General features: G+C 35.6%; 1 protein-coding gene across 7 annotated transcripts in view; it reads right to left on the reverse strand.

Moving 5' to 3' along the window:
- The window catches only part of RPS6KA3 (ribosomal protein S6 kinase, 90kDa, polypeptide 3), an 87,966-nt gene that overhangs the window by 45,383 nt on the left and 22,985 nt on the right, over positions 1–19,598 (reverse strand). For 5 of the 7 annotated variants that reach the window (XM_005870962.2, XM_005870961.2, XM_014543470.1 and 2 more), the window contains 2 exons: positions 8,682–8,798; positions 4,924–5,005 (listed from right to left, as the gene is read on the reverse strand). In XM_005870962.2, coding sequence (XP_005871024.1) covers positions 4,924–5,005; positions 8,682–8,798 — 199 coding nt within the window. Of the gene's footprint in view, positions 1–4,923; positions 5,006–5,428; positions 5,496–8,681; positions 8,799–17,207; positions 17,413–19,598 lie in introns of those variants that run through there. The other 2 variants (XM_005870963.2, XM_014543473.1) reach the window with 2 other exon arrangements.

Consider the following 19,598-nt stretch of genomic DNA (forward strand, 5'->3'; position numbering starts at 1 on the left):
TTACCCCACGCAGCCTGCTGCTCGGTCATTTGGTCACCCCTCACTAACCCGCCTGCCAGCCTGGGTGCCCCATGCAGCCTGCTGCTCAATCGTTTGGTCGCCCCTCACTAATCCCCCTGCCGGCGGGGTCACCCCATGCAGCCTGCTGCTCAGTTGTTTAGTTGTCCTTCACTAACCCCCCCTGCTGGCCTGGTCGCCCCACGCAGCCTCTTTGGTCGTCCGTTCGGTTGTGATGGTGGCTTAGGCTTTTATATAGATAGATTATATGTCAGTTAAACTTCAATAAAGTTATTTTCTTTTTAAAATGTTTTTAATTTTAAGTTAAGTTATTTTTATTTTTTAAATTATGTTTCTCAATTACAGTTTACAATTGATATTATTTTGTATTAGTTTCAAGTCAATAAAGCTGTTTTTAAAATGAAGAAAAAGGATGCTTTATATTGGTTAAACTCTAAATCTTAATATAGAATTTGTTAATCCTGTCTTGTTGCTGGCAAAGCAACTACATTCCTCTGAAATAATTTTTCTCATATACTAGTTATTAGTTTTTAAATGCCTCTTGACTTAAACATGAGAGTGAACAAGAAGAAGTGCTATTTATGTTTTTAGGGTGATATATTAAGAAATGCTTTAGCCCTAACCGGTTTGGCTCAGTGGATAGAGCGTCGGCCTGCGGACTGAAAGGTCCCAGGTTCGATTCCGGTCAAGGGCATGTACCTTGGTTGCGGGCACATCCCCAGTAGGAGGTGTGCAGGAGGCAGCTGATCGATGTTTCTCTCTCATCGATGTTTCTAACTCTCTATCCCTCTCCCTTCCTCTCTGTAAAAAATCAATAAAATATATTCTAAAAAAAGAGATTTACTTTATAAAAAAAAAAGAAATGCTTTAAACAATGGCTTACAAAACCTTTTAGGCCCAATTACTATTTTATTAGGATGAAAAATCCCCACAAGCTCAACCTAACGCTATTGATTTTTATTTGACCCCATTTATTGTATTAATAGGAATTTTAGAATGGAAAAAGACTTCTGGTAAAACATGGATGTTTTATTCCAAAACGCCATTGAGATTACAATAATGGAAAAATTATGCACAAACTCACAAGGACAGAGAACAGGAGAGGAAGCAGTTAGGAGAGGAAGCAGAAGATGTGTAAGTGGTAACTCACACAACAGATCAGAGAAAGCTAAAATCTAAGCCTAAGGGAAGGAAGCCAATGAGTAATTCTTGCCATAGAATCCTTTCCAATTAGCTTTTTGCTATCTCACTCTTAAGCAAGGAAAAGATAGCAAAGGATCCCCAGGCATTTGAGGAAAGAGGCTTTAATATGAGAAAGTATCTGAATAAACAGAAAAAAAGGAATAAAGTAAAAGAAAGACAATGTAAAGACAGAAGAAAATTTAAACAAAACAAAATTCAACCTTATAATTTATATCAATCAAGAGATTGAAGACCATATGGCACCCATGAAACAAAAAGCTTTCAAAGAGGTAGAGGGGAAAGAAACAGTATTGTCAACAAGTACAGTACAATGAAAAAAAAAAAACACAAAAAGAAATGGAAACAGAGCTCATAGGTTAAGAGACTTAAAGAGATATAAACCAATTTCGAAATACAGATCTTACATAGATCCCAATTCAAACAATTGCAAAAAGGAAAATGAATTATAATAACAAGGACAACTGGAAATTTGAACACTATCTGTACATTAATTTTCAGGTATATGATAGAATTATAGTACTTCTTTCAAGAGTCTTTGTCTTTTAGAGATACATACTAAAATATTTATGGAAGAAATTATACAATGTTTGGGATTTGCTTTAAATATCATGAGTTGAGAAATATTGAAGCAGAAAGAAAGGTATATGGGGTTCTTTATATCCTTCTGTTTCTTTCTGTAAATGTTTGACACTTACCATAATAAAATGTTTTACAAAACATTCCTAGAGAACAAGGAAAATCTAGAAAATTAAAAATATGATAGAAACAAACAAACAAAAAAATCAATAGAAGGATTAGAATACTTTCCTAAAACTGAAGAAATGAGTTTCTAAATCAAAAGAGACATCCCATATCTAGTATGATGAATTTTAAAAATTCACAATAAGAAGTACTACTATACAAATTTCAGAACACCAGGGATAAAGAGTAGATTGATTCTAAAGACTTCCAAAGAGGAAAAGCAGCGTACACACAAAGGACTAGAAATCAGAATGACAATAAACTTCATAATTCCAACACAGGAAACTAGAAAACAATGGAAACAATGCCTTCAAATATCTGAGGGAAAATTATTTCTGACCTAGAACTTTACACCCAGCCAAATTATAGATTAAGTGAGGAGGTAGAATAAAGGCATTTCAGAAATGCAAGGTCACAAAAAAATTTACCATCCATTCACCCTTTCTGAGATAGCTACTAGAAGATGTGTTCCACCAAAACTAAGAAAGTAAACCGAGAAACAGGTAGATACAGAATTTAGAAAAGGAGATCTAACACAGCAAAGATGGGAAGGAAATGTGACTCCAGTATATCATTTGGCTCAGAACAATTTTTATAAAGCTGCAATAATGAAAACAAAACATGAAGAGGGAAATTGTGTGAGGGTAGAAGTATAGGAAAACTAAATCCTAATCTTCCATATTAGGATGCCAATAGGTTATGTCTCCAAATGAAAACAATAAAAAATTTTGCAATATAAGAGTATTGAATATGGAGGTAAATGGCGGGAGAAGCAGCTAAAGAGGTGAAAGTCATGGTTTCTGGGAGTCGAGAATTGGGATAGGGAGGATAGGTAAAGCACTGCTATTTTATAAGAATCTATATACATACTAGAGGCCCGGTGCACGACATTCTTGCACTGGGAGATGGGTCCTTCAGCCCGGCCTGCACCCTCTCGCAGTCCAGAACCCCTTGGGGGATGTCCGACTGCCAGCTTAGGCCAGCTCCCTGGCAGCTGGACATCCCCGAAGGGTCCTTAGCTCTGCTGCGGAGGCCGCTGCGCTCGCCAGCCGTGAGCCTGGTTTCTGGCTGAGCAGTGCTCCCCCTGTGGGAGTGCACTGACCACCAGGGGGCAGCTCCTGCATTGAGCGTCTGCCACCTGGTAGTCAGTGTGTGGCATAGCCACCGCCTGTTCTGCCGATCGGTCAATTTGCATATTAGCCTTTTATTATATAGGATAGGGTTTAAGAGAAAACTCTTAATTTTTCCAGGTTGCTCAGGAGTATTTCAGACAAAATTTATGAAATAAATATTTAACTTCCCATTATTCTACATACCTGGCTTTGTCATACAGCAAGGGAATATTCAACATTTTTGTAAAAAACACATTAAAATTTAATATAAATACTTTTGTACTATTTTTTGTTGTTGTTGATCCTCACCTGAGGATATTTTTTCCATTGATTTTTTTAGAGCGTGGAAGGGAGGGGGAGAGACAGAGAGAGAGAAACATCAATTTGAGAGAGACACATTGATTGGTTGCCTCCCCCACAAGCCCTGACCAGGGCCGGGGATCAAGCCTGCAACCAAGGTATGTGGCCCTTGATGGAATCAAACCCGTGACCCTTCAGTCCATGGGTCAGAGTTCTACCCACTGAGCAAACCGGCTAAGGCCTTTTGTCCTATTTTGTTCTACTAATTTGTATGTCTGTATTATTCTCTTCCAATAACACACTGAATTATAACTGCTTTAAATAAGCTTTAAATCTGATAAGATTGTTCCTTTGTCATCTTTTTTAGACTACTGTTTGAGATGTATGCTTTTCAAATGAAATTTTGAGTATTTCAAGGAAAAATGCAACTGGAATATTAAGGATATGGAGCTAACTAGATGGCTAGAGGAATATCAAGACTCTTAACAACAATTAGCTTTCTCTAAAAGGAATTGGCATTTATTTCTTTTCCTGGTATCTTTTAGGTTTCTCTGAGTTTCATAGTTTCTTTTTCATATATACAATACAAATCCTGTTATATATGTGAAAACAAAATACTTTTATTGATTCTGTGAATGAATACTTACATAAGTTCCATCTATGCAGTTTTATAACATGGGATTCATGAGTACAAAGTTATAAAAGTAGTGATATCAAATAGGGCACTGAGGATATAATTTAACTCTCTGGTCCTAGAATGAACCAAGTTAAGTAGTAAGGCAGGGGGTAGAGACTAGGTAAGAAACAAAATACATTCAAGAAGGGAGCAAGAGAAAGAAAGCAAAGGATGATGTTTATAGAGGAAGGTGAATTTTCTTGGAACGATGATAATGCCCAGGGTAGGTGACTCATTGGGAAGAATAATAAATGGTTATCACCAATGTTCCTCCAGAATATTTTAAAAGTTTTAGAAATGACAGACAAATTGAAGAGAAAAAAAATGATGTTAGGAATCAATACATAAGACTAGAGACTTTGTGGTAAAATAACTACTACTACTAAATAAAAGAAAGACTTAAGCATTTAAATATCTATGTACAACTTCTTCTAAATGACTGCTTAACTATAAGAGCCAAATTCTACATTACATTTTTTCAAAATTAAGAGACTTGGAATAAAAACTTACTTGGAGACCAGGTGTCCTTAGAATAAAATCTATTTTGCATCCAGTAAAATAGTAAGTTTTCAAAACATTAAAATAATTGTATCAATTTAAGATGAATCAAATCCAGTTTTAATCTTATAAACTTATACTTGTCTAAAGTCCAAGAGAATTTATAATACTTCTTCTATAACATGGCAACTCCCATTCTCACTAGTCAGATGATTCCTAACCCAGTAGAAAAAATTCACCGAAAGAAAGTTTAAATTTAAATATGGTAACAGAAACAGATTCAGAATGTAATTGGCCTAGGAGTCACATGAGGGCTATTGAGACCTTTTAGTTTGTTTATATTACATGAACATTACAAATAGTAGCAGTACTTACCTTTCAAAGTGGCCTTCTTCAATACTTTCATGGCATAAAGCTGTCTAGCATCAGAGCCTGAGATTTTTTTGACTAAGAAAACCTGTATTTAAATAAGATAAAATAAATTTTACAAAGTTTCACAAACTATACCATTTTAAAATAAGAATTCTGCTATATCATTTATTATTAGAAAGATTCTGATATTTCTTTTGTTGTTTGTTAAATCCCAAAGAGCATGTTAACATATAAATGTAACTTAGCAAGCACTTACCTTTTAAAAATGAATCACATATATCTCAATATGAAGAACCACAATTCCTAGATATGTTATTGAGCATCTTCATTTTCCAAATATTTTTAGCTCCTTTCTACATATAGTATGGGATTTATATAAAACCAATCACACCCGCTCTAAATAGTTCATGGATACGCTATAACATGTATAATGCAAAACTATCAATAAAGCTCTTCTCATTTTGACCATTAATTTCATGATTTTTTTTCATCAAACCTTTACACAGACCTGGAAATGGATCTGAGTATGAATTCTTTTTCTCCTATCCATTCTTTTCTAGCAGTGTTATTATGCTGCCACAGATAGGAAGAAGAGACAATTACAATCAAGAATTAATTTAGGGTCAGCTCTCAAATATTTGCATTAGCGCGCGCGCGCGCACACACACACACACACACACACACACACACACACAGATTCAACTGGTTCTAGGGCAAAGCAGAGTTCCTTACTCTGAGAAACTGTGCTAAAGGTAATGGGCAATGACTTCAATTTAATTGAAGAGTACCAGAATTTGCACAGAAACCCTGATACAGAGTGTGTTCCTCTCCCCCAAGCCACTCCCCTTAACCCCCTTTACCATGCACCACCCTTTAGCTCCTTCCAGCCATTTAACAGTGAGCCAACGTAGGGAAAGAAAAGCATTCTTAATCAGAGTGGTTCCTATGGATGGAATGATGTTCAAATATTAAGGGTTATCAGAAATTACTATTTTTGAACAGAAATAAATTCTAATTAGGTGGAGGTTATTAGGATTTATCTGATATTTATTCAGTCTTAAGATTCCCTAACCAAGCTTCTTTGTGCCATTTTACAAGAAAAATTCTCCTGGTGATTCCAAACTTTTTTCACCCTTCTCTGAAAGCACATTCTTTTTTTAAAAAAAAAAATTTTTTTCAGTGATTTCAGAGAGGAAGGGAAAGGGAGATAGAAACATCAATGATGAGAGAGAATCACTGGGGGTCAAGCCCGCAACCCTGGCATGTGCCTTGATTGGGAATCTAACCATGACCTCCTGGTTCACAGGTTGACGTTCAGTCACTTAGCCATACCGGCCCAGCTAAAAGCATGTTCTTAACACTTTACAGCACTTCTTAGTTTATAAAGAACCTTCTTCACAAGAATTTTTAATACATCATCACGATAATTTTGGGGAGGTAGACCTACTAAGTAATTCCTGTTTTACAGCTGCCCAAGCTAGGGATTAGAGTGGTTAAATAATTTGTCTAGTATTACAGTGAAGGCATTGAGACAAGAACCAAGCCAGCCATCCAGTTTTGTGCTCCTGCTCAGTGCCCTCTTAATCCAGTCCCTTTGGCCTGTCAAACATAGCAGGAACAGCAGTCCCAGATGCCATCAGATCTTCCCCCACCAGAGCATTTCTGACCTTTCGAACTCCTCCATGAAGCTATTCTAGGCTGACAGGTCATCCCTGCTTCCTTGGCTTAGACTGGCTTTTTAGGGTGAGTAAGGAAGGAGACTTTTTTTATGTTTGCTATTTATAGTAAGGTATTTAAATAAATAAAGGGAGAAGCATGCTAACCCCGGGAAACTTACTAAATAATATGTTCCCTGAAAATCTTAATGTATAGAAATAAATCCCTCTATTTGGGTTTATCTGTATACATTGCATAATGCAATTTCATTGCAGATGTTATATATTTGGCCTTATATCTTACTACAACCCTATGAGGTCAGGACTATTATTTACTCATTAATTCCTTTCTAGAATTATATGCTAGCTACTGTGTTTCCATTTCAATGCTGAGACATGGTACAAAGCATGGCCACTGCACTCATAGAATATATAGTCTATTGGGGGAGATAGCCAATAAACAAATAATTAAAATGAAAAGCTATTAATTGTGGTGAGTGCTGTGAAGATAAGGAATATGATGTTGAGAGGGTAAAATAGGAAAAGATAGCCCAAGTTAGGAGCACTTTCAAGAGTCCAGGGAGAAATAGTGGTGCATAGACTGGAGGAGTGGCAGTGGAGGAGAGGACAGGCATGATTTGAGGAATCTTTACTAAATCCACAGGACTTTCTGATGGATCAGATTGGTAGTGGCGGGGGAGGGGTGTGGGAAGGGAAGGGAGGACTAGAAGGATTGGAGATACAAATCTGTTACATCGACTATATATTGGTTATAATTAAGATAGGGAGCATAGAGAAATTAGTAATAAGTAGAGTGAGAAGGCAGCTGAGAATGAGAACTTTGAAGAACTTCAATACTAAATGACTAACTAGAAGGAAAAAAGGGAGCTCCTAGAGGTTTAGCACACACAGCAAGTAAGTAGCCTAAACTCACAACTATTATGTTCTGCTGGCTAATCTATATTTGGATTAAAAGCATCACTTTGGATTTGAAAGATGTTAATGGCTATAACAAATTATCTATGTTAGCCAAGAATTGCTAACTAGTCCCATAAAAATATATAAGAGAGCTTAAACTGGTGTTGTTTTGAAGCTTGCAAAGTATATCTTCAAATGTTTCCTCACAGAGAGGTGGGAAGGAAGCCCTGCAATGTGAAAGTTGAATGCAATCTCAGAATTTTCCTGTTGCTGTGAAAGGGACTAGAGAGATCAAGTAGCAGTAATTATAATACTGAAGTGCTCAAATTGGAGTGCAGGAAGTATTTGTGAGGTGTGTGGTAGGGGGACAAGGAATACTGAAAGAAAACTGATAAAGATGTTACATCTGCTGGAACAATTTTTAGTTGGTGGTTTTGGGAAATATTTTTTTTATTGATTTCAGAGAGAGGAAAGGAGAGGGAGAGAGAAATGGAAACATCAGTGATGAGAGATTGTTTGGCTGCCTCCGGCACACCCCACACTGGGGTTTGAGCCTGCAACTCGGGCATGTGCCCTGATTGGGAATCAAACCATGACCTCCTGGTTCATGGGTCAAAGCTCAACTACTGAGCCACACCTGGCAGACCGGGAAATAGTTTCAATATTAAAAACAAACACGGAGATCATTAATAGAATGCAATGCTTGCATTCATTTTAAAGATAAACTATAATTCCCCCCAATTCCAAACTTGTAAGTGGTAACCCCCACACTAGTTTCTTGGGAATACCCATTCACTTCCTGCTGGTATTAGGGAGACTGTGAAGGAAAGACAGAGATGCACTGCAAGATTACCTTTCAATTCTATACAAGGATTCAAAGAGGCCAGTGTATCCAGGGAACATTTTTGGATTTTTAATCACTCAAGAAGTGATTAAAGGCCATATGGACTTGAAGATAAAGTAAATATGAAGTAAATACTGCCAATTTATGAAACTTTCCAATGTATTTTTGAATGACTTTGTTAACTTTCCCACACTTATTGATAGTCAGAAATGTGAAAACAGAGAAAATACTGCTTGTAGGGAGATCAGTGTAGTATTTCATAAAATATTTCTGTTCCCCATCCATATGAAATATACATGAATTCCAAAAAGCAACTTTTTAAAAAACACATACTCTTGACTTACCTTTCCAAATGATCCCTGCCCTAATACTTTTAAAAGTTCAAATTGGGAAGGATCTGCCTTTTCATGTCCTTCCTTTACATGATGTGTGATTGCAATTTCTTTGATACTGCCTTCTTCCTGTTGATGCAAAAATAAAGGGAAAAAACAGAGTCAGAGCTACTTCTTCCAGGCATAAATCAAGCAATATAACTTTAGCAAATCATATTAGAAATCCTCACATTAACATACACAAACCACCTTTACTGATCCACCAAGTAAAGAGAAAACATACTAGTATGCCAAGCAAATATTACTTTCAAGTTAAATGTCAGGGACAAATACCAGCCTACCACATTTTTTTCTTTTCTTCTTTTTGCCTACAATAATATTTTTTGTAGTGCATATGAACTATTAGTAGAATTTAAATGTGTTACACAAACATAAACAATTATTTTTATTATTATCATATTCCATATAAATGTTTGAGATCAATCAACATTTTCTGAGACATTCACAAAATATTGGCTATACATATAGGGAATTACAAAGATTTCTTAAAAAGATATAGCAGGGTATCCTAATGTGGTAGCTTTTGAGACGAGCAGTAAAAGGAAAATAAGCTCTCCCTAGCTGGTTTGGCTCAGTGGATAGAGCATCGGTCAGAGGACTGACGGTCACTGGTTTGATTCTGGTCAAGGGCATGTACCTCGGTTGCAGGCTCCACCAGGGATGGGGCACATGCAGGAGGCAACCAATCGATGTGTCTCTCTCACACTGATGTTTCCCTCTGTCTTTCCCTCTCCCTTCCATTGTCTCTGAAAATCAATGGAAAAATGTCCTTGGGTGAGAATTATAAAAGGAGAGAGAGAGAGAGAGAGAGAGAGAGAGAGAGAGAGAGAGAGAGAGAGAGAGAGAAAGCTTCTGTAAGAGGACAAAAAAAAAAATCCAGGCCCACCATTTTACCCTGTTAAGTTAGAAGCTGTATTTTGTAGACTGTCCTATTACTTAGGCAGCTTAATCATTTTAGACTCTCTCAAAACTTTGGCAACAATAATAAAACAATCCCCTAATAGGGTGTAGTCCTTTGTCATTTCACATGCATTATTTCCTTTCATTCTCACAACAATCCTGTGCAGTAGGCATTAGAGGAGAATCTAGCATCAACTGACTCTATGATTCGACCGCCTTTCCTGGGCACTTTTCTCCAAATGAGACCAATGTATAAGGGCCTGAGAGTGATAGCTGCTCATAGCTACATTAGGAAAGAGGAAAGCAAGTTTAAAAAAACTTTAAAAACCCCCCAATGTATATGTGCAATTGATTAAGATTTAGATTAAAATCCAGCAAATGTTTATTAAAAGTATCTACCATGTATCAAGCCCAGGTTAGATGCTTTTTCACCATGTATGTATGTATGTATGTATGTATGTTGATTTCAGAGAGGAAGGGAGAGGGGGAGAGAAAGAGATAGAAACATCAATGATGAGAGAAAACCATGGATTGGCTGCCCCCTGCACGCCACCTACTGGGGATCGAGCCCACAGTCTGGGCATGTGCACTTGACCAGAATCAAACCCGGGACCCTTCAGTCCGCAGGTTGACACTCTATCCACTGAGCCAAACCGGCTAGGGCGCTTTTTCACCTTTTATCTAACATTTATGCTTCACGACAAATCTTTGACTACATATCAGTGTTAGAGAGAAGTGACGATAACACAGTGGAGTACTCCCCAGAGCAAGCAAAAACATTTCAGAATTCTCTACTGACTCCCTCAATTCACCACTAGAAAACTGACAGATTTTTAAAAGGCAAAAATGATTTGAATACTGTACAGTCTAAAGTTTAAAAAGATTAAGTAAAGATCACAAGCCAGTAACTGACAGACTTAGGGCTCAATTCCAGATCTTCTGACCTCTAATGACTTCTAAAACAAAGCTCTTAGCATTACAACCACGCTGAGATTGTCAGAGGCTCTTGGTGGTTTCCCATCCAAGATCAGTGACAGTAACAAACTAACTTACTCCCCTCGTCTTTGTAACTGGTATGTATCTCTTGGGTCAGTTAGCTAAACTGATTAGAGAAGTAGTCTCTGAACTTTTGGTAGCACATCCTTATTAGTAATAATAATTTAGCATATACCCAATATTTGTATACTTGTTAGCTTATAAATTATATACATGTACTTTTTGTATTAAATTATATACATTATACATGGAAATGAAACTATAAAGAAGTTTTCTTCTTTATTTTCTGTACCCCAAAGTACTGTTACTTCACACTTTGAAGATTAGTAGATTAGTCTAGAAACCAAGTTCATGGATTGGATTCTAGCATGTGCCAGTTAGCTTCCTATGGGAAACAAAACTGTCTGTTCAAGAGTCTAACAGGAATCTAATGTCCTTAAGTCATGAGGCTGTGAAGAACTATACTATGTAACGTTCTCTATGTTTTACCACTGTTCTTTATTGGGTAAGTGGGATGTGACTTATTAGGCTGTAATATTTTATCATCTTATATTTCACAGCAAATACCTACAATTGTCTGTCACAAATAAAGATGCAACACAGGTAGGAAAGGATCACTAAAATAGAAAAGTTTTGTATTTTGTTGTAGGCATACAGGATTAAGCCTTACTCTCATAGTGTGAGCTATGATCAGGCTATGGATCTCAAAATAAATAGCAGTTACTATTCAAGAAAGATTTCATCTTATGTCTACCCTTCCTTTCTTCTGTCAAAAAGTTACTAAAAACAGTCTCCCTTTGATTCCTTCATTCAATAAACATATACTAAAACACATACAATGTATCAAGCATGGTAATAGGAATACTTTTCTTTTTTTTTTCTATTTCCAATATCATCCAGGTCTAATTCTTTATCATCTTTCCTGTAGAAAACTGAAATTAGCTTGGTTACTCAACATGCCCCTTTCTGCCACTGCCAATAAAATTCATCCTTCTGACAAATTCATTTTCTAAAAGTAGACATATGACCAGACGGCTCAAAAACTCCTCCAAATTTTCTCTAATTAAATGCATTGCTTCACTTTGGCATTTGAGGCCCTCTACAATATGGCCTCAACCTTCTCTTCTGGTATTATTCCCAACATTCCCTTACATGTAGCCTGCCAACCTGGGTTATTTTCTGTTCCCTATTTTTCTTAATCAAAAGTAATACATACATGCACATGACAAACCAGTGACAGAATAGCTTATGATAAAAAGAAAGTCTCTCCTTATCTCCAAACGTAGCTTTTTTAAAAAAAAATAGTTCTTTCAGCACTTACATTAGTTCTTAATTTGTTAACTTTAAGACAATGCCTACTAATTTAAAAATAAGAAAGATGGACTAACTTATATTATGCCCCTTCCTTCCATTATCTTCCTCCCTGCTGTTTGATAATTATATTACTTTTACATAAACCTCTTGTCTTTTCTATCAGTTTTTTTTTTTTGATAGAATCCTAATTCTTTACTTTGTAAAAGGAAGCTAATAGTGCCCATAATTCTCTGGAATTCCCCGCCCCCCCGCGTGCTGCTAGCTGTATTTTTACATTTTTATTAATATTAAGACAATTAACATTCTCTCCTGTAACCACAACCAAATCCTTCATGCTTTCTCTACAGCCTGATTCTAAAAACTGAAAGTTTATACAACAGCATCCATATTTTCATGACAATATATTGGTCAAACACAGGCTAAGAAGTATATTAAATTTCCTTTTACACATGGACCTATAACAGTGACTTCCAGAATAATAATCCAAGGGGACTTAAAAATAACAACACTTCTTCAAATATTTAAATTCATGATACACTTCAACTTTGATTTCCCTAGATTTCTTGTAGTTTTCTATTTTTCCTGTTTCTAACAGCCCCAAATCATTCTTGTGGGGAGGGAGACATTAATTTGATCATTATTCTTAATCTTTTCTTAGCCCTTAACCATACTTTTCATTCTTCTGAGAGCCCTCTCTTCCCCCTCCCACCCCCCAGTGGGATGGGTTGTTTTCTAGCTCATGTTGCACAGCTATTATCTTGGGATATCTCTTTCCTGGTTGAATCCACTATTTTTAGTTTCCATGTCTTTCTCTTTCTTGGATTACTCCCTTGTAACTTCCTAAGAAAGGTGATGTGGAAGAAAATTTTCTGAACCTTGAACATCTGAAAATGTCTTTATTTTGTTTTCACGTTTGTATAGTTTGGCTTGGTACCAAATTCTAGAATAAAAACAACCTTGCCTCAGAATGTCAACGCCATTGGTCCATTGCCTTCTAGCAACTAGGGCTGCTGCTGAGATGGGTGATGCTAGCCTGATATAAACATTTTGGTAGGTGACCTGGTTGTTCTTTCCAGAAACTTTAAGATTTTTCTCTGTCCTTATACTTCTGAAATGCCACACTAGTGAGATACCGGTAAATACGGGTCTTTTTTCCTTCAGAATGCTAGATGCTTGGTGAACCTTTATAATCTAAAGACCTGAATTCCTTACCTCTGGGGAACTCAAACATTTCTTTGATAACTTCCTACCATCCAGGGTTTCTCTCTTCGCAGCTCCTTTATTAATTGGAAATTGTATGTTTGGAATTGAATCCTTTATGTCACTTATCTTTTTTCTCCTATTATCTGTCTCTATTTTTCTGACTTTATTTTCTTACCCTTATACTGAACTTTGTATTCTGGTAAATTTTATCTTTAAATAAATAAATTTTCAAGTACTCCTTTTCTTAATGTTTCTTTTGTAAAAAATAGCACCTTCCTCCACTTCCTACCATATCCCCCCACCCAAAGTGAATGCAATCATTCCAAATCTCTGTGAGGATACAAACTGGAATTTAAAAAATCCTTTTCTAAATTGGGGCTCAGAGAGTACAAAAAATGTTCTTGGAAGTGGAGAAAAAAGATCAATGCCTATGGCTCAAGTTCCAAAAAACATGTCACTGTTTTATTCTCAATACATTTTTCTGTTCCTTCCAAGTTCAGTTTTTACTAAGCACATCAGCAAACTATATTCTATCTACTTTTATGTATATGTGAAGTCATAGTAGCATAATAGGTAAAATATCCGTGATGACCAGATTGTGCTTAATGTCACCAATTTTCCAAGTTATGGAACCCGAAGTATTTTATTTTATATTTACTTTTTTTTAAAAACCATAAGTATTTTAGAAATGAATCTGAGGTTCAACTAGGACATATTACTAATGCTTGGGCAATCTTGTACAACAGGCAGAAAAGCAACAATGTGATGTTCCACTAGCTCATACCTGTAAATCCAAGGACATGGATGCAGAAAGAAATCTCCAATTTCTGAAGGCATTGATAACCCAAGGGCAGACTGACATTTGCATATGACAAACTTATCTTATCTTACTAAATTACCTGTTACTGACATAAACCTGTCACATGAAAATACAGAACTACAGTCTGACAGTTTGTAAAATTGTGTTTTTGCCTTTAAGTACTCAATGAAACCACTATAATTTTATGGAAAAAGAATTTTGTCAATGAAATTGAGCAAAGATAGCCCTAACCGGTTTGGCTCAGTGGATAGAGCGTCGGCCTGCGGACTGAAGGGTCCCAGGTTCGATTCCGGTCAAGGGCATGTACCCTGGTTGTGGGCACATCCCCGGTAGGGGGTGTGCAGGAAGCAGCTGATTGATGTTTCTCTCTCATAGGTGTTTCTAACTCTCTATCCCTCTCCCTTCCTCTCTGTAAAAAAATCAATAAAATATATTTTTAAAAAAGAAATTGAGCAAAGGTATTAAGTTATATCCATTATAATTACCCTGTGAGGCTCACATATTTTTACATTCTCCAGCACAACTATATTTTAAGTGATACATGTTGACCAATGTCACCCCAATAAATTTTAAAAATTCAAATAAATGACACATGTATACCTGCCCATTCATTACCATAAAAACCTTTATTTTACGTATTTAAAAAATATAATAAATTACATACTTTTATATTTAAAAAGTTTGTTTATTTGATAAGTAAAAGTCTAGCTATAGGCAATATTGTGAGGCTGGCAGCTGGTTTATATCATAAACATGTATCACTTGTCTGTACTCCCATCACTTTCAACATTTGCCACCCCGAGACTGCGTTCAATACCCTCAAGCTATGTATTAGAATCCACCCATTTAAACATTTATTTATTGAGTACCTAATACATGCCAGGCATTCTTCTAGGTGCCTGAGCTACACAATAAATAAAAAAGACTAAAATCTCTGACATTTGTGGGGGAAATATTATCATCATAAATTATCATTATTCATGTTAGAACATGATACATACGATAGAAAAAATATATTATGTTGGGTAACAGGGACCAGAAGCGCAAGGGTGGTAAGGAGGGGTTGCAATTTTAAATAAAGGCACCAGGGCAGGCTTTATTTGAACAGGTACTGTTGGAGCAAAGACTTGAAGGAGGTGAGGGAGTCAACCACCTGGGGAAAGAACATTTCCGGCAAAGGGACAAGACAGTGCAAGGGCCAGTGTGGGAGTACACATGGAGATAAGTGTCTCTGGAACAGAGAGCACATGAAGAAGAGGAAGAGAAGAACAGGTCCGAGAGGGGATTAAGGCTCAAGTGGCTCTCATACTTTTGCTTCTTTTTGATTGCCTGGTCCCAATGAAACTGTTTCTGTTCTATGATATATTATCTTAGGCCCATTCCTTTTTGTGAGAAGGCAATTCAGATTATGGGGCAGATACTATGCTAGCTGTTAGAGATACTAAAATAAAGAAGAGTATCTGCCCTCTAGAAATTTACCTAGGGTTTCAAAGATTTATTCCTGGATAGATACCTGCTGAGACATGGCCCCTCACAGAGAGTCAATTCAATTAAAAATACATAATTTTAGAAATTCTGTGAAGAATGTCATTTTAGACATCACAGAAAAGCGGCAGAAGAAAATTCATGGATAGGCAAATCTTTTGGTGTTCTTCTAGTCACACAGAAAGCCACCTTGTTTGTTTCCTAGGACCAACAAAAGGTCTGTAAGTTCCCTCTTAAATGATCTTTAAGGTCCGCCCTTTAAAGGAAAAACAACTTAAAATTTTTTTCATGCTGAGAGAGAAAAAAATACGATTTTGTTCTTAAAATGTAAAGAAGATTACAGAAAAACAAAACAAATCAATGCTGTCTATTTGAGTTACAGAAAATCTAATGGTGGAACATGCTAATATTAAGAAAACAAACTGGGTGATATTAATTGATTTTAAAGAATGATTCAACATTTGGCATTATGCCCTGCCTTGTATACAGAATTTCCTTTTTCCTCCCCTCCCTTGAGTCAGGAAGTGTGTTCTTAAGGCATTTGTATTTTCTAAATTGTTTTGAATGTCAGAAAATATTGTTGAAGTTTGAAGTAAAATATTTAAACAGTCCTTGGTAAAAGCCAATAAATATTTTCTAACGATGGATATGTAACCATTTTTTGGCTTAACATAAAGACCTTACAAATGAAAAACATACACTTTATTTACCTCTTAAAAGTAATTCAAAATTAAAATGTCACTCTCTACACAGATACCTATAGTATCATAATGCAGTGTTTCATTTTAAAAAGATACGCTAATTTTCTAGATGATCAAGATACATAAAAATTATTTGGCTGTAACACATAATTAAGCTGGTTATCCAAGCCATGGTGATAAACCACATCTTAATTTATTCTAGATTATAATTTGACTAAATCCTATTTAATTGACTTGTAATGGATGATAAATACACTCAGCATTTTTCATTTAACCAAAGTCTTAAAAGATTCTTCCAAGCCAGCTTCTTGTTTCCATGTTTGAGAAAACAGCATTGCTGGTTTTCCAGAGTAACATTCTTAATCACTGCCACAAAAAGCACAGTTTTCTCCCAATCGAGAATCCCAATCAACAAATTTAATTAATTCTCTTTACAGAGCAGCAGGATAGCACAATTCTCACAGCAAAATATCTGGCAGGATTTTAGATTAAATATAGTGCAAATTACCATTCACTAAGCACATTTTAACAAAGTAATGCTTTGAAAACTGCCTATTCTAAGTTAGATAAAATGACTTGCTTAAAGTTACTTCAACATAGTTGATAAAAACCCTCGAATTTTAAAAGGAACGAATGTCAACAAAAATCTGATTTTAAGTTCGACTGTTTAATATATTCTCCTACCCCCCCAAATTTGCTTATATTATAGTAATCTCTTAAATATTAGTAATTTTGTTCATGCCTGGTTTAATATTGAGAGTTATAGTCATCTGTTTTACTATACCAAATTACAAACATTAGAAGATAAAAGTTACTCCAACTCTAAACGACCAATGTAAAAATAAGTTTACAAAACATACAGACTTGGAAATGTATAAAACTCACAAATGGCTTACTTTTAATAAACAGAAAAATAACCCTTTAAAAGTTCTATAAAAACTGGTTTCGAATTTTGAAAAGCTTCTTAAAAGAACATATAAAGTAATTGTTTAATTAGTATAATTATATTTAGCACCAATTAAAACATTTTAGTCTTTAGTGAAGTTGAATAAAGCTTACCTGTATAGAGCGAACACGAAAAGACAAAAATTTAAACATGGCTATGAAACCATGATGGTGATACAAGAATTTCTGACCGTAAACTTAAGTTAGAAAGGGAAGGCCAAGCCCCTGCAAAGTTTTCTCCTACTAGCTGTTCCGGCAATTAGAAAATTTCCTGTCAGGCGGGTCCTGAAATGCCAGAAAAAGAGGCCTGACAATTTTCCTGTGGTAAAAGAAAGGAGAAACAAATGGCAAGGGCACTAACGTAGCTGATAGGTAGAGAGGCCAGAACAGGAAACCAAAACAGATTTGCTGATAGCAAAATCCTGTTGAAAAGTTATTTACTCCTGGTTCCCAGCAATCCAGTGAATTTTCACAGCCAGTGAAATGAACATTATTTTATTTCTGAATCCTGAGAAATGCCAGTATTTCTTAAGTATATGACTCTAAAACCAACTGAAACTAGTCAGCACTATTAAAGTAATGTCTTTGATGTATATGTGAAATTTAACCCTTTGTAATGTTCATACACACAATCCAAAGGATAGTCTCAAGACTATTTTAAGGTTATATATAGACAGGTCTTGGGTGTTCCCTGTCATTGAGGAAGAGTTTCATAACTATGGGAAGAAAATGACCACATGCAAAAGAAACTTTTCGATTGTGATGTAAGGACAAATTCTTCCTGTCTTAAGTGCAAGTAAATTACATTTAAATTTACATTGGTTATGAACATCAATTATCAACCAGGTTAAAGATTTCAAGGCCCATAGCTAAAACTCACATTCCTAGTTGATAAAAACGAAATTAAGAAGTCCAACTCCCTAGGTTATTACTGAGCAAACAGAACACTTACTGAAGAAGCCAAAGTGGAAAAGGAGGGGTGAAGCTCCCAGACAATGTTTTACTGCATCCTCTAATAGCTTTTAGAAGTTCATCTAAAGTATTTTTGCTTTGGAAAATATTTTTTTAAAGTATGCCAATATTCATAACAGTATAAAGATAGCAGCATTTAAACAAAACCAAAGGACAGAAGCATGAAGAGCTGTGAGAAAAAGTGCTACTTATCAAACATTTAGTCTATGTGTAACCAACAAAACACTCAAACATTAATCTACACTGCCAATACAAATTTAATAAAATCACTAAATTTTCAAAACTTGAAGGGCTTCTAAAAAACCCAAGAACAATGAGCTGGCTCTGTGGATGAAGAAACTATAGTCAAGGTAGACACGTAAATTTCATGATGGAGCTATATCTACAATGGGAGCTTAGTGCTACAGGTACCACATGTATCAAATTTTTATGGCAATGTTCTATAAATGTTCCTGCTATATCAAATTTTCTAAATGTTCTATAAATGACCTAATGTAAGATGAAGAATAAAAAATTTTGCTCAAGTAAAAAAAAATCCTATGTAACTAAATACATTAGAATCAACTGGGACCCAAATAAATATCCAAAATAAAACTTTGAATTCTGCCTGAGAAATTGTACACTCTCTTGATTAAAAATGCATACCTAAATTTCTTAGCATTTAGAAAGTTTTCCATCAGAATAAGAACCTTCCCATTTTCCAAAAGGAATTACTTAAGGCTCCTTACAATGCTGCAAAAGGGCAGTAAGGCTAGAAATGTCAAGAAGAAGCAAACATCATGGTTATTGTACAACAGATTAAGATGTTCAAAACAAAATAGAAGTGCCTCTGTATGGATCAGTCATCAACTTTATTCAAGTAATACTTAAGAACAGAAGCAACAAAATAACCTTTTTGGAATTTAAAGGATTAATCTAAATTGACTTTAATGACTACTGATGCTCAGGTTAACAAGTTACATTTTGCTGTGCATTGTGCTTTTTAATATTAGCACTATGAAAATGAAGCAATATTTCAGATACCAAAATCTGACATAAGTCTACCTTAATTAAAATAGCGTAGTGCTGCTATATAATACTTTAGAAAAAATAGATTTCACCTACTGCCTTATTTTTTTTTAATGTTTATTGATTTTAGATGGAGGAAGAGGGAGACGGAGAGAGAGAGAGACATTGGTTGTCTCTCATATGTGCCTCAACTGGGACCAAACCCAAGACCTAGGGATGTGTCCTGACCGGGATCAAACCCATGACCTTTTGATGTAGAGGATGATGCTCCAACCAATTGAGCCAGGGCTCATTGCCTTATTTTAAAAAATAGTAAATCTTTGGTTAAATGATCATGTGAAGTTAAACATTATATTTTGTCAAGTCACTCACCAAATCATAGGAAAACAAAAGTAACAAACAGGATAGTAAATGATAGTACTTATCCACTGACATAAATTAATAGAGCTACAACTTGTTACTGAAAAGAAGGACGTTTCTGTTATTGCATAATGAAAGGGCAATCTACAGAGATAACCAAAATAC

Source organism: Myotis brandtii, unplaced genomic scaffold (genome assembly GCF_000412655.1).
Source record: "Myotis brandtii unplaced genomic scaffold, ASM41265v1 scaffold326, whole genome shotgun sequence".
Taxonomy (NCBI): domain Eukaryota; kingdom Metazoa; phylum Chordata; class Mammalia; order Chiroptera; family Vespertilionidae; genus Myotis; species Myotis brandtii.